A 13,450-nucleotide genomic window follows, 5' to 3' on the forward strand; every position below is an offset into this window, starting at 1 on the left:
ATAATTACAAGCTAAGGCCAATTTTCCTCCAAAGGCTCAACAGAGAAGAGTGCAGAGCTGACTAGCAAGCCACTCCATGGTGCTTTCATCTACCTCGCACCAATGCAGATGGGTATCAGCTCGGAGCAAGTGGGCACGAGAATGCAGTGTCCACACTGTGGAGATGTCTATAACTGCCTATAATATGCAGAAAGAAAACATGTTGCTGCTCGATACCTACTTCCAAATGCCCTGCAAGAACATCCTTGGAATGTGCTTCAACAGTTTACTCTCAAGGCACATAAACAATTTATTGGATTTCAGAACAGTCATGGACATAACCTGACTGGTGAGAAAGACTCAGCTTCATTTTGTCCACACATAGAATTCAGATATGTGCTTGGAAGAACATCACTGTCTTTCCCTTCTGCCAGGCTCTATATAAGCACCAGGGGCAGCACTCAACAGGAAGAACAGGAAGCAGCAGGCCAACTGTCTTTAGGTCAATTCTTGAGTCCTTTGCATTCCTAAGTCCTCCCTCTCACTGACAGGTTATTCTAAAGATTAATTTGGTTCTTAGACAATCAGATAAAGACAAAATTGCTGTACTTGCCTGAATTTGGGGATGACCTGACAATAAGCCCACAGTAAGACTCCCTCTCAAAGAACAAGAGATGGGAAGGAAGGGGAGGAACAGATGGCAGAGAGTACTGAAAATAAAAACCAATCTTAGTTGGTCAGGGTGGCTCACATATGTAATCTCAGCTACTTAGGAGACCAGAAAGATCGCATTTTGAGGCCAACCACAGACAGATGCACCAAGGGTTGGGTGCTGTGGCTCAAATAATAAGGTCCTGAGTATAAATGTCAATGCCACTTCCCAAAAAAACAAAATAATTAAAAATAAACCCAAACTATCTTAGTTGCATATGTTTTCTAGATACTTCATATATTTATTACCCCACTTAAAACTTCCAAACCATTTAGGACCTCTCTATATGTTCTCAACCCCATGACTGATCAGAAGAAATTTGTCACCATAGCTGCTGGAGGGAGTTGTCCCTTAAATCCAACAAGCTCAGCACTCCTCATCTCTCAAAACAGTTCTAACAGCCTAGCATTATCATCAAACACAAATTCTGGAGATTTAAACCTATCATTTCAACTGCAACGGAGGATTACCCTGGTCTAAATATCTCTATTCATACTCTATATCCCCAAAACTCTATTTAAAAACAAAAACAAAAACAAAACAAAACAAAAAGACAATTTGCCTTGTGAAGGTTAAAATGTGTTTGTGACTTTAGTAAGTATCACTATCTCACAATACTGTAAAATTTGTGAAATTTATGTAATCAATCTCAATTAAAAAAATTATTTAAAAAAAGGCTTTAGGGATCGAGGCGTGGCTCAGTGATGAAAGTGCCTGGCTATCAAGGTGAGCAACTGAGTTCAATTGCCACTACTGGGGAGGAAGAGGGGGTGAAGCCATCAAGAAACAGGCTTCCATGCAAGCAGATGTCTGTAATCCTAGCACTCAGGGTAGGAGTGTCACAAGTTCAAAGCCAGCCTGGACTACATAGTGAGACTCTATCTGCTTCTTCCTCCCCCACCTCAAAAAAAAAATCTGGCTTCTAGATCCACAGGGGATATCTATTTGCCTTACTTAATGATAAAAGAAAACTACTATAAACAAGCACAGACAAGCTAAAAACAACTAACAGGGATTCACCTGAGGATTCTCCAGTAATCACTGAGCTGTTATAGGTATAGAAGAAAGGGATCCTCATTTTCCTGTGCAGCATCCACAGTAAACAACACTTAGGTCTCTTCCTAAGCAATAGTCCTTCAGGTCTTGTAAACAAAAAGCACAGTCATTTTCTGTACTAAGGATAATTTCTTCTGTAGAAGTCCTTGATTATTTTAAAACATTACTGATGTGATAGCCCTTTCACCAACTTGGAATCTGTCTGTCAAAGCATCTTCGAAATGAGTAACATATATTGCACTGTGGCGCAGTCTAATATGGCAGAATAACAGAAGATCACCTCCGTTTTGTGGCTGTGATATTTCTACTATACTACCAGCTATAATTTGCTCACATAGGAACTTCATGCTAACTTTACTGATTTTGCCACAGAAAGAGGAGTGAGTCTGTCTTAATTTTTTTTGTTGTTGTCGTTCCAATGAAGTGGAAATATATGGTGGCATATTCCTGTTTTCTCAGGCAAGAGGATCTTGAGGCTAGCTTGGACTATACAGTAAGACCTGCTTCAAAAAACAAAAAAAAAAAAAAGAGGGGGCTGAGGCATGGCTGAAGTGGTAGAGCACATCCCTTGCAAGCCTGAGGCCCACAGCTTAAACTCCATTATGTCAAAAAATTACTTAGGTACTTAATTAATAGGGTAGAGAGAAAGGAAAGAGAGAAGTTTCCAAGAAAAATACAAAAGGGCTGTTTGGTTGGTTTGTTTTTTTAGTTATTCAATTGGCCAATTGGTATTTTCCTCATTATATCACCTACATCACCATGTTTCTTTGATTGATTCCTGCCAGCCATATAGTTAGCTGATATACTCACTAGTGTCTAGTGTCTGCTGACTTCGTCCACCACCATGGCCATTCTACAAGGAACAGAAGAGAAAGTAAGTGTACCCATGTACATACCCACATGATTACCCAGATGATTACTGGGATCTAGCAGTAATCATATGAAGTACAGATTACTGAAAAAACAATTCTGTTTTATCCTACAAACAACAAACTCTAATAAATCCCAAGGAGCTGACATTATTTGTTGTTTTTTTTTTTTTTTTGAGGGTCCGGTTGTGGGGCCTGAACTCTGGGCCTGGGCGCTGTCCCTCAGCTCTTCAGCTCAAGGCTAGCACTCTACCACTTGAGCCACGGTGCCACTTCCAGTTTTTTCCTTTTTGCTTATGTGGTGCTGAGGAATCAAACCCAGGGCCTCATGCATGCAAGGCAAGTGTTCTACCACTGAGCCATCTTCCTAGCCCTGCTGACATTATTTGAAAATCAGATTTAGTTTTGGGGAAGAGGACATAGCAATGAAATAGTCTTTTAATAACTATTAAAATATCCAACTATATAAGGAATATATACCCATTAAAGAACATAGTACCTTTTTTTTTTTGCCAGTCCTATTGTTTTAACTCAGGACCTGAGCACTGACCTTGAGCCTCTGTGCTCAAAGCTAGTGCTCTACCACTTGAGCCATAGCACTACTTCCGTTTTTTCTCAGTAGTTTATTGGTGGTAAGAGTCCCATGGGCTTTTCGGCCTGGGCTGGTTTCAAACTGTGATCCTCAGATCTCAGCTTCCTGACTAGCTAGGATAACAAGAGTGAGCCACTAGTGCCCAGCTGCACCATTATATTTAAATCACCAGATACCTTTATTTGTCTCATGCAAGTTCTGCCACTTGTACAAGAAAGAAAATGCTAACCAAATGCAAAAAATGTAACTCCCATACTGGGAATTAACAGGTTTGCTTGCATGTTCATTTGGCAGTACTAGGATTTTTTTAATTTTTAATTTTTGCCAGGCCTGGGGACTGAACTCGGGCCTGGGCACTGAACTCAGGGCCTGGGCACTATCCCTGAGCTGCTTTTTCCTCAAGGCTAGCACTCTACCACTTGAACCACAGTGCCACTTCCAGCTTTTTCTGTTTAGGCGGTACTAAGGAATCAAACTCAGGGCTTCATGCATGCTAGGCAAGCAGTCTACTATTAAGCCACATTCCCAGCCTCACAAAATATACTTTTATGATAACTGCATAAAATATATTTATTTTTATAGTATGTGTACCAGATTAAAAAAATCAAAAGGGATATGAAACAATATTTATCACAGCTGAGGAATATTTCACTTCACCTTGAAAATAATTTTAAAAATTAAAATGATGGACTAGTCTGTGGTTTAAGTGATAGAACAAGCAGGAGGCCTAGATTCAATCTCCAAGACCACCAAAAAAGTTCTACAAACCGTAACAGCTGGAGATGCAGCTCAGTCATACAGTGCCTGCCTTGCATGAACAAAGCCTTCAGTCTCTAGCACTATAAAAAATAAAGTACAACAGATGGACAGACACAACAGAGGGCTGCATGCTTCTAGGAGAAGAATGTAGAAGTTCAAAACACTCAAGTATCAAGGGTCCAGGGAAATCAGAATCAATAGCTGAAAACAGAATGAAATGGGCAGTGATGTGGACAAAGATAGCTTGAACTAAAGCTAGAGCTGGGACTGAAATATCCTGGAGAAGAAGGGGACTGACGTATAGATAGCAAAGGGCCTGATTATGCTTCAGAAACAGCATACCACCAGCACTGTTAAAGAGAACTTTTTGCAATAATGGAAATACCTGTTTGCATTTTTTTGTGTAAGAACTACTATTAATTTACTCATTCAGTCTCACTAGCTTTGCCTCACCTAGACTTGAGCTTACAATCCTCTGACCTATACCTTTGATTTAGCTAATATGTGTGTATGTAGTTCTGGGCACACATTCATTGTTCAAGCTGGAGATGTCTGCTATAACCAACCTCATGCATTACAAAGATTTTACTCAAATGGCTGGTCAATCTACAAAATAAAAATCCTATCCAAAGGCATAATGCCTAAACCACAAACTAACTTTTTTTTTTTTTGGTTGGTCATGGGGCTTGAACTCTAGGCCTGGGCGCTGTCCCTCAGCAATTCAGCTCAAGGTAAGCACTCTTCCACAGCACCACTTCTAGTTTTCTTGGCGTTAATTGGAGACAAGAGTCTCACCGGGACTTTCCTACCTGGGCTGGCTTTGAACTGTGATTTTCAGATCTCAGCCTTCTGAGTAGCTAGAATTACAGGTGTGAGCCACCAGCGCCCGGCTACCACACACTGACTTTTAAAGAGGATATCCAAAGAGGAGAAACTCAGAAAACTACTTACTGTGATGGTTCCAGGAGTTGACTCCGATGGACTTACAGAACTTTGGTATGCGATCCTGTTGTGCACAGAACTCTGGTCATAGGAGGAAGACGTTGTTACTGGGCTAGTAGAGCTCAGGGCTGAGCTGGTCAGACTAGAGGAGGTAATGACTGAAGTTGTATAGGTGGTGTTCTGTACAGCACTGGTCATTGGTAAAGAGGTATTCAAAGGATCACTAAAAACAGTAAAGGGTATGGAGATAAACATTATGCCATTTGATTTAAGTAAAACCACAAAATCCATTTATAGTCATCTTCTAAATTAAATGAACATATAACACATTTATATTACTATGTGTTACAATTCAATTTCAAACACACACACACACACACACACACACACACACACACACACACACGATCCACCTGATTTAACTAACAAGTAGAAATTGTTAAAACTCTAGGTAACTTTGGATTTGAAAGGGATTAAATAGGCGTATGAAAACCAGAGAAGTAGGCAGGGTGAGATAATCTAGGAATACCCAGAACCAAAGCCAAAATACTGTATTTCTCTCTATTCTGTGTATGTGTCTGGAAGTCTATGCACACATTTATGTCCATGCTGGAGATATCTGCTACAACCAAATGCATGAACTCTTGCCTCTGTATATGGAAACACTAACTGATAATACCTCAAATCTGGGATTTTTATTTGTAAAATTCCACTGGCTGGGTACAGTGGATAACACCTGTATTTCTAGCTACTCAGGAGGTAGAGATGGAGAGGATCAGAGTTCAAGGCCAACTAGGGCAAAAAGTTTGAGACCCTTATCTCTACCAACAGCTATCTGAGTTAAGATATGTTGGAACTGGAAGTGTGGCTCAAGGGGTAGAGCACCAACTGTGAATGAAAGGCTGAGTGAGGTCCTGAATTCAGACCCAATACCATCACCAAACCAAAATATACCAAATAAAAGCAATAGCTGGGCCTGGTGGTGGTGTCCTTGTCATTCAAGCTACTCTAGAAGCCTAAATAACAGAATTATAGTCCAAGACAGTCCACATCTACTCAAAAAAGAATGAAATCAAAAAGGGCTGAGAGTATGGTTCAAATGTAAGAGCCTAGTGGAGTGCGAGTTCAAACTCCAATATGTACAAATGTATATAAATTCCACTGGAGAAAAGATGTGCAAAACTTGAGCTCTTCCCACATTACTGATAGGAGTGTAAAATGCTGCAGTTGTAGAAAAAGCAAGTTATTCAAATAGTTAAAGATACAATAACCATAGGACCCACACATTCTGTTCCTCGGACATGTTCAAAAGAATGGAAAGCACACAAAATGCATAACTGAATGTACCCAGCAGCATAATTCACTATCATCAGAACAGGAAATAAACCAAATGTTTACCAACTAATGAATAGATAGGCACAATTTGGTAAGATGTATAATAATACTTTGGCAATAAAGTATAAAACTTAGCTGGGGCATTGGTGTCCAGGCCTGTAATCCTAGCTACTCAGGAGGCTGAGAGCCAAAGATCACAATTCAAAAGCCAGAAAAGTTTGTGAAATCCAGCTCCAAAATAACCAACAATTGTCAGGTACCGGTGGCTCATGCCTGTAATCCTGGCTACTCAGGAGGCTGAGATCTGAGTAAGGATTGAGGTTCAAAGCCAGTCAAGGCAGGAAAGTTCCTGAGACTTTTCTCTCTCCAATTAATCACAAAAAAAGCTGGTAGTGGCACTATGGCTTAAGTGGTAGAGTGCTAGCCTTGAGCAGAAGAAGCTCAGGGACAGTGATCAGAACCGGAGTTCAAGCACCAAGATTAGCAAACATAATAATAAGTAACAACAAAAGGCTGGGCCAGAAGCATGTCTAAGGTGGTAGAGAAGTACCAAACAAGCAAATATAGCAACCATGAGACCCTAAGTTCAAACTCCAATTTCAGGAAGGAATAAACCTTGAGAACTAGCGTGTAATGTCCAAATTAGGCAAATCCTGAGATACATTGTCAAGAGATGACAATAAATAAGAAATTCTGATCCCAATTTTTTTTTTTGGGTCCGGTCGTGGGGCCTGAACTCTGGGCTCTACCACTTGAGCCACAGCACCACTTCCGGCTTTTTTCTTTTTGCTTATGTGGTACTGAGGAATCGAACCCAGGGCCTCATACATGCAAGGCAAGCGCTCTACCACTGAGCCACCTTCCCAGGCCTAAATAAGAAATTCTGAATGTATGCTATAGGTTATGGGGGGAGGGAGGAGAAGTCCTAGAATTAAAAATCACTGATAGCTTCACATACTCATTAACACAGGATTACACTATCTCCAACAAGGAATTTCTTAGGACTGTTCTGTTGTTTTACAAACTAAGAACTAAAGTCAGTCAAAATAAGAAAAGTAGTTAAGTTTTGTACCTTACAGACTTCGAATATAAGCTGATGGGAATTTGATTACTATTTTCACTATTTGCAGATGATCCAAACTCAGAGAGAGAAGGTTCTGTTCCAAATTCCAAGGCCCCAAACTGAACATTTAATCCTGTGATGTCTGTTGAACCAGGCATTTCCACTGCAGAAGCTGGAACCTGAAAAAGTAGAGCTGTCATGTCAGGGACAGAAGTCAAGGACTCCAAATCTGAAAGCATGCACAAAAGTAACTGGGTTCCCTGGCTACACTGGCAGAATCAGGGAGTGAGAGACTAAGAGGAATTTATCTTTTAAGAAATGAGTGAAGGGAAGAGTAAAGAAGAATTAAAGGGTCACAGGGAGGTAGAGCGCTGGCCTAGAGCTGAAGAACTCAGGGACAACACCCAGGCCCAGGGTTCAAGCTCTACTAACAACAACAACAAAGAAGTTTTCAAAGGGTCACAGGAGTAGATGTTGATGTTATTAATGTAATGCTTCTTAAACAAATGCCAGCTGAATTGTTGTAATGGTGAGGAAGGAGAATGGATACAGAGTTGACTATTTTCAGGGAAATATCAATTTTGAAAACATTTGGTCAAGGAACCACACATTCTCCAACTACAGGAGAAAGCAGCATACAGAAGACCAAATGCTTTGAGCCAGATCATCAAGTTTATATATATGAATTAAGATTCTCCGGCTCTCAGTACAAATCTATTTCCTCAAATACAAACCTAACCACTCAGAAAGGGCTAAATCCTCATAAAGCAGCAATCTATGTTTTGTTTTGAACTCATGGAAGTAGTGGTGTTGCTCAAATGGTAGAGCTTAAGCCACGATTTTAAAAAAGGCAAACAGGTGTACCAGGCCACCCTGAGTTGAAGCCTTAATACTAGCACAAAAAGTTAAACAAACAAACGAACAGGTCTCACTATGTAGCCCAGGCTAGAACTCTGTAGTCCAAGCTGGTTTTCAACTCTTGATCAGCTGGGGTTACAGTTATGAACTACTATACTTAGGTTAGCAATGTGCTTACATCACATTGAGACTTATCTCACTACAAATAAATCCTCTAGGACTATGATTCCATGATAAAATTCTCACCTTAGAAGCTGGAGGTATGCGCCGCTTCGGGAGTTTGACGTGTTTGGGCTGTGGTTGGTGAGCAGATATGGAGATATTTTCCACAGCTGTGTTAGGAAGCTGCAAGAGTTTGTTCACAGTGGAGGTACTGTTTCCAGGTGCTGAATCTCGATGTTTTGCCTGAGAAGGAAAAGACTCCAAACCAGGAGGAGGAACACTGACTGTCTGGGTCTGGTGCTGTTGTCGCTGGCTCATTTGGCTAAGAACTGGGGACGGTTCAGGCTGAGATTTAAAATCTAGGAAATATGTAAAGCAACAAAGAAAAGTAACACTGTATTATTCTGTAACAAGAATTTTGAACTTCTTATATTGTTCATGAAGGGCTACTTCAGTATAAGTTCCTATAAGTCATCTTCTACTTGAATCTCAACAGGAGAGGGGAGGTGAAAGGTGGGAGAGAGGAAGAGAGAGAGAGAAAGAGAGAGGGGGGAGAGGGAGAGAGGGAGAGGGAGAGAGAGAGGGAGAGAGGGAGAGGGGGAGAGAGGGAGAGAGGAAGAGAAGGGAGGGAGGGGGAGGGACAGAAAAGGAGAGAGGGAGAGAGAGAGAGAATAAATCAAGTTAGATAATGTACTACTGGTACATGGGAAAGGATGCCTGAATTGGTTTGCCCTTACTCATCTGCACAGAGGACATATAGTTTATGCTAAAGTAATAGTGAAGTGCTATTAGTCAACAGAGAAAGGATTATGTTTTGTTTTATGATTGCACAAAACTTTAAAACATTATCTTATTATTTTGACTGATGTTTAAAAGTTGTAAATGTACAATATAATGAATATATTCTTTCTCTGTAACAAAAAAAAAATACAGACATCTTAATGTATTCCTTAATTTCTCAAGTCATTTTAATTTTCAGAGACTGTTCCACATTAATATGGAAAAGCTACTTCCCTCATATTTACAACTACATATAAATCAAGGAACTGGATGTATTTTAAACCAGTTCTATATTGTGTGAGTTCAAATTTTCCTGCCTATGCCTTAAAAAAATATGGAAATTGATATATTTGTATGTCAGATCTTTTTTTTTTAATCTAAGTACAACTATCCCTGTAGCATCAATTGCTAAAAATACATACCCTGGTTCACAGAGTAGATATTTAAAATTTTAGCAAACACTTCAAAATTGCTATATATAAGTAGGAAAACTACCTTTTAAAAACACTCTAGGGGGGCTGGGGAGGTGGTTCAGTGGTAGAGCGCTTGCCTTGCATGCCAGAGGCCCTGGGTTCAATTCCTCAGCACCACATAAGCAAAATGAAAGAAAAAAAAAAGCCGGAAGTGGTGCTGTGGCTCAAGTGGTAGGGTGCTGGCCTTGAGCTGAAGGACAGCGCCCAGGCCCAGAGTTCAGGCCCCACGACCGGACCCAAAAAAAAAAAAAACACTCTAGGGCTGGGAATATGGTTTAGTAGACTAGTGCTTGCCTAGCATGCATGAAGCCCTGGATTCAATTCCTCAGTACCACATAAAAAGGAAGAAAAAAAAAAGCCAGAAGTAGCCCTGTGGCTCAAGTAGTAGACTGCTAGTCTTGAGTAAAAGAAGCTCAGGGACAGGGAGTAGGCCCCGAATCAAACCCCAGGACTGGAAAAACTAAATAAATAAAAATAAAAACACCAGTTAGAAGCCAGTACCTATAATCCAAGCTCCTTAAGGGACTGAGATCTCAGGATCAGGGTTCAAAGCCAGCCTGGGCAGCAAAGTCCATGAGACTCTTCTCTATAATTAACCACCAAAAAGCTGGAAGTGGAGCTGTGGCCCAAGTGATAGAGCACTAGCCTTGAGACTAAAAGCTCAGAGCAGCGTGCAGGCCCTGAGTTGAAGCCCCAGGACTAGCACAAAAAAATTGAATTAAAAAATAAAATGATAATGAATGAACATAACCATCATTTCATATACTCAAAAGCTCTTTTTTTTTTTTTTGTCGATTGTGGGGCTTGAACTCTGTGCCTGGGTGCTGTCTCTCAGCTCTTCACTCATACCACTTGAGACACAGTGCCACTTCTCAAATGTTCTTTCAAATAGATTTTGTCCATATTTCATAGAGCTTTCTCTCTGTTTTTGGCCTGCTTGTTGGCCTATTTTTCACTACTCCTTTACATTAAGAAAGGTAATCCTTTGAGCTGGGAAAGTGGTTCAGTGGTAGAGTGCTTGCCTTGCATGCATGAGGCCCTGGGTTCGATTCCTCAGTACTACATAAGCAGAAAAAGCCAGAAGTGGCGCTGTGGCTAAAGTGGTAGAACGCTAGCCTTGAGTTCGGGCCCCACGACTGACAAAAAACAAAACAAAAAACAACTTAATCCTGGGTTTGGAAAGGTGGCTTAGTGGTAGAGTACTTGCTAGCACCCATGAGGTCCTGGGTTCAATTCTACATTAAAAAAAGAAAAGAGATAGAGAAAGAAACATAATGCTTTATCTTTGGTATAATTTTAAAACATGTTTTTTCACATTTTATCTTCTGACTTGGCTATGGTGTTTTCTTTCACAAAAGTACAAGTGTTCTAAAAGAAAAAAATGTCTCTGAGCTCAGTGCCAGTAGTTCACACCTGTAATCCTAGCAACTCTGGAGACTGAGATCTGAGGATCGTGGTTCAAAGCCAGCTCAGGAAGGAAAGTCTATGAGACTCTTATCTCCAATTAACTACTAGAAAAGTGGAAGTGGTGCTAAATTCACTCTAATGATTATAATTCAGTACTCTACTAATAATAATTTAGCATGTCCACAATTATGGGCACCAGAACAAAAAAGTATACTTACCAAAATGATTAAGGACTGCAGACTGGGATACTGAGGGCTTGAGGTCCCAAGATGTAGTTGTGGGGGAGCTAGTACTATTCTGTTGTGAACTTGGGGTGGCAGTAAACTGGCTCAAACTTGAAGTATTCAACTGATCCAAAATCTGAGAACTGGTTAGGTTTGTAATTTTTGATGGTGCAAGCTCTCCAAATCCTGAGCCAAGGACGGATGACTTTAAAGAGAAATAACAGAACAAATCCTCAGGAATATAGATAATGCCTGGCTCACATCATCAAAATATTTCCAGAAGTATTTTAAAGAGTATATCTTGGAACATCTAAACTAGTAAGTCACATTTTAGAAAACACTACATGAGGGCTGGGAAGGTGGCTCAGTGGCAGAGTGCTTGCCTTGCATGCATGAGGCCCTGGGTTCAATTCCTCAGCACCACATAAGCAGAAAAGGCCAGAAGTAGAGCTATGGCTCAAGTGGCAGAGAACTAGCTTTGAGCTGAAGAGCTGAGGGACGGCGCCCAGGCCCAGGGTTCAGGCCCCATGACCAGCCAAAAAAAAAAAGAAAAAGAAAAAGAAAATACCACGTGAAGCCAGCACTGGTGACCCATGCCGGTAATCCTAGCTACTCAGGAGGCTGAAGATCATGGTTCGAAGCCAGCCTGGGCAGCAAAGTCTGTGAGACTCTATGTCAATTAGTCACCAGAAAACTGGAAGTGGTGCTGTGGCTCAAAGTGGTAAAGTGATGACCTTGAGCAAAAACAACTTAGGGACAGTGCCTGGGCCCTGATTCAAGCCCCACGACTGACAAAAAAAAACTAAAATACCACATGAAAATATGATTACACTCTAAGAAGAAACTGGAAAATCAGCCACCCTTCCAGGTTCTAACATGAGTTTTAAAAGGAGCAGAAATATCTGCCATAGATTTGAAGGAATTTTTTTCAAGTGATTTTTTTTCAAAATCACAATTATAAATCACTTTTCTAAAACTAACAAGGAATGAAAGTAAATGACAAAGACATGCTTGACAAGCCAGAACAAAACTGCATCTGTCACCATAGTAGTCATCTTTTTTGTTGTTGTTGTTGGTTGTGGGGCCTGAACTCTGGGCTTGGGCACTGTCTCTCAGCTCTTCAACTTAAAGCTAGCGCTCTACCACTTGAGCCACAGCACCACTTCCAGCTTTTTCTGCTTATGTGGTGCTGAGGAATCGAACCCAGGGCCTCATGCATGCAAGGCAAGCACTCTCACTGAGCCACCTTCCCAGCCCCTGGTCATCTTTTTTGTGTGTGTCAGTCCTAGAGCTTGAACTCTGAGCCTGGGCTCTGGTCCCAACTTTTTGTTCAAGGCTATCACTCTCACTTAAGCCACAGCTCCACTTTTTGGTTTTTGGTGCTTAAATGGAGATAAAGAGTTTCATGGGCTTTCCTGCCTAGGCTGGCATTGAACGGTGATCTTTATATCTCAGCCTCCTGAGTAGCTAGGATTATAGGCGGAAGTTACCAGCACCCAATCATACTGATCATCTTTAATGATTACAACAGAACAGGTCAGATCTGAGGTCACATTGTATATCAAATACAGTATATATTAATTCCCTATATCAAATACAGGTCACAGAGCTTAGCTAATATTCCAAAATCAGACAATGAAACACACAGGTAATTGATAAGCAAGTATCTTAAAACACCAAACATGTCTGGAGCTACTCAGGAGGCTGAGATATGAGGATCAAGGTTCAAAGCTATACTGGGCAGGAACATCCATGAGATTCTCTCCAATTAACCACCAAAGTGGTAGAGCACTAGCCTTGAGCTAAAGAACTGAGGGACAGCACCCAGGCCCAGAGTTCAAGCCCCAAGACTGACCAAAAAACAAACAAACAACAACAAAAAGCCACCAAACATGCTCTGGAAAAATTAAGTACACAAAAAATAATGCTACTCCTAACTCCTGTATTGTCCTAGTTCATATATATAGATCCAAAAAGACAAGTAGTAGCACAAGCCTAGCACTCAGAAGACTCAGCAGGAAGATTACAAATTCAAGGCCAGCCACTGCTACTCAGCAAGACTCTGTCTCTAAATAATAAAATAAGGATCCAAAAAGAATGAAAGCTGACAACTAGAAAATACAGTAAAAAAGGAATGGCCCTTTTACATCTCAGTACCATTCTGACAAATTTGTTACCAAAATGATACTAGATAGCCAGGTATTGGAGGCTTATACTTGTAATCCTAGCTACATAGAAG

At 40.7% G+C, this 13,450-nt stretch overlaps 1 protein-coding gene and 1 non-coding gene across 6 annotated transcripts in view; both read right to left on the reverse strand.

Annotated features, from left to right (window-relative positions):
• Ubap2 (ubiquitin associated protein 2) overlaps positions 1–13,450 on the reverse strand; it is a 112,591-nt gene that overhangs the window by 12,686 nt on the left and 86,455 nt on the right. For all 5 annotated transcript variants that reach the window (XM_042696343.1, XM_042696335.1, XM_042696316.1 and 2 more), the window contains 5 exons: positions 11,206–11,416; positions 8,412–8,686; positions 7,317–7,486; positions 4,919–5,132; positions 2,558–2,600 (listed from right to left, as the gene is read on the reverse strand). In XM_042696343.1, coding sequence (XP_042552277.1) covers positions 2,558–2,600; positions 4,919–5,132; positions 7,317–7,486; positions 8,412–8,686; positions 11,206–11,416 — 913 coding nt within the window. The remainder of the gene's footprint in view (positions 1–2,557; positions 2,601–4,918; positions 5,133–7,316; positions 7,487–8,411; positions 8,687–11,205; positions 11,417–13,450) is intronic.
• Positions 329–406, reverse strand: LOC122124439. Its single transcript, XR_006150554.1, has one exon. It is a non-coding gene; the product is annotated as a small nucleolar RNA SNORD121A (small nucleolar RNA).

The sequence above is a fragment of the Dipodomys spectabilis genome, unplaced genomic scaffold (genome assembly GCF_019054845.1).
Source record: "Dipodomys spectabilis isolate Male_0828 unplaced genomic scaffold, ASM1905484v1 ptg000006l, whole genome shotgun sequence".
NCBI lineage: Eukaryota > Metazoa > Chordata > Mammalia > Rodentia > Heteromyidae > Dipodomys > Dipodomys spectabilis.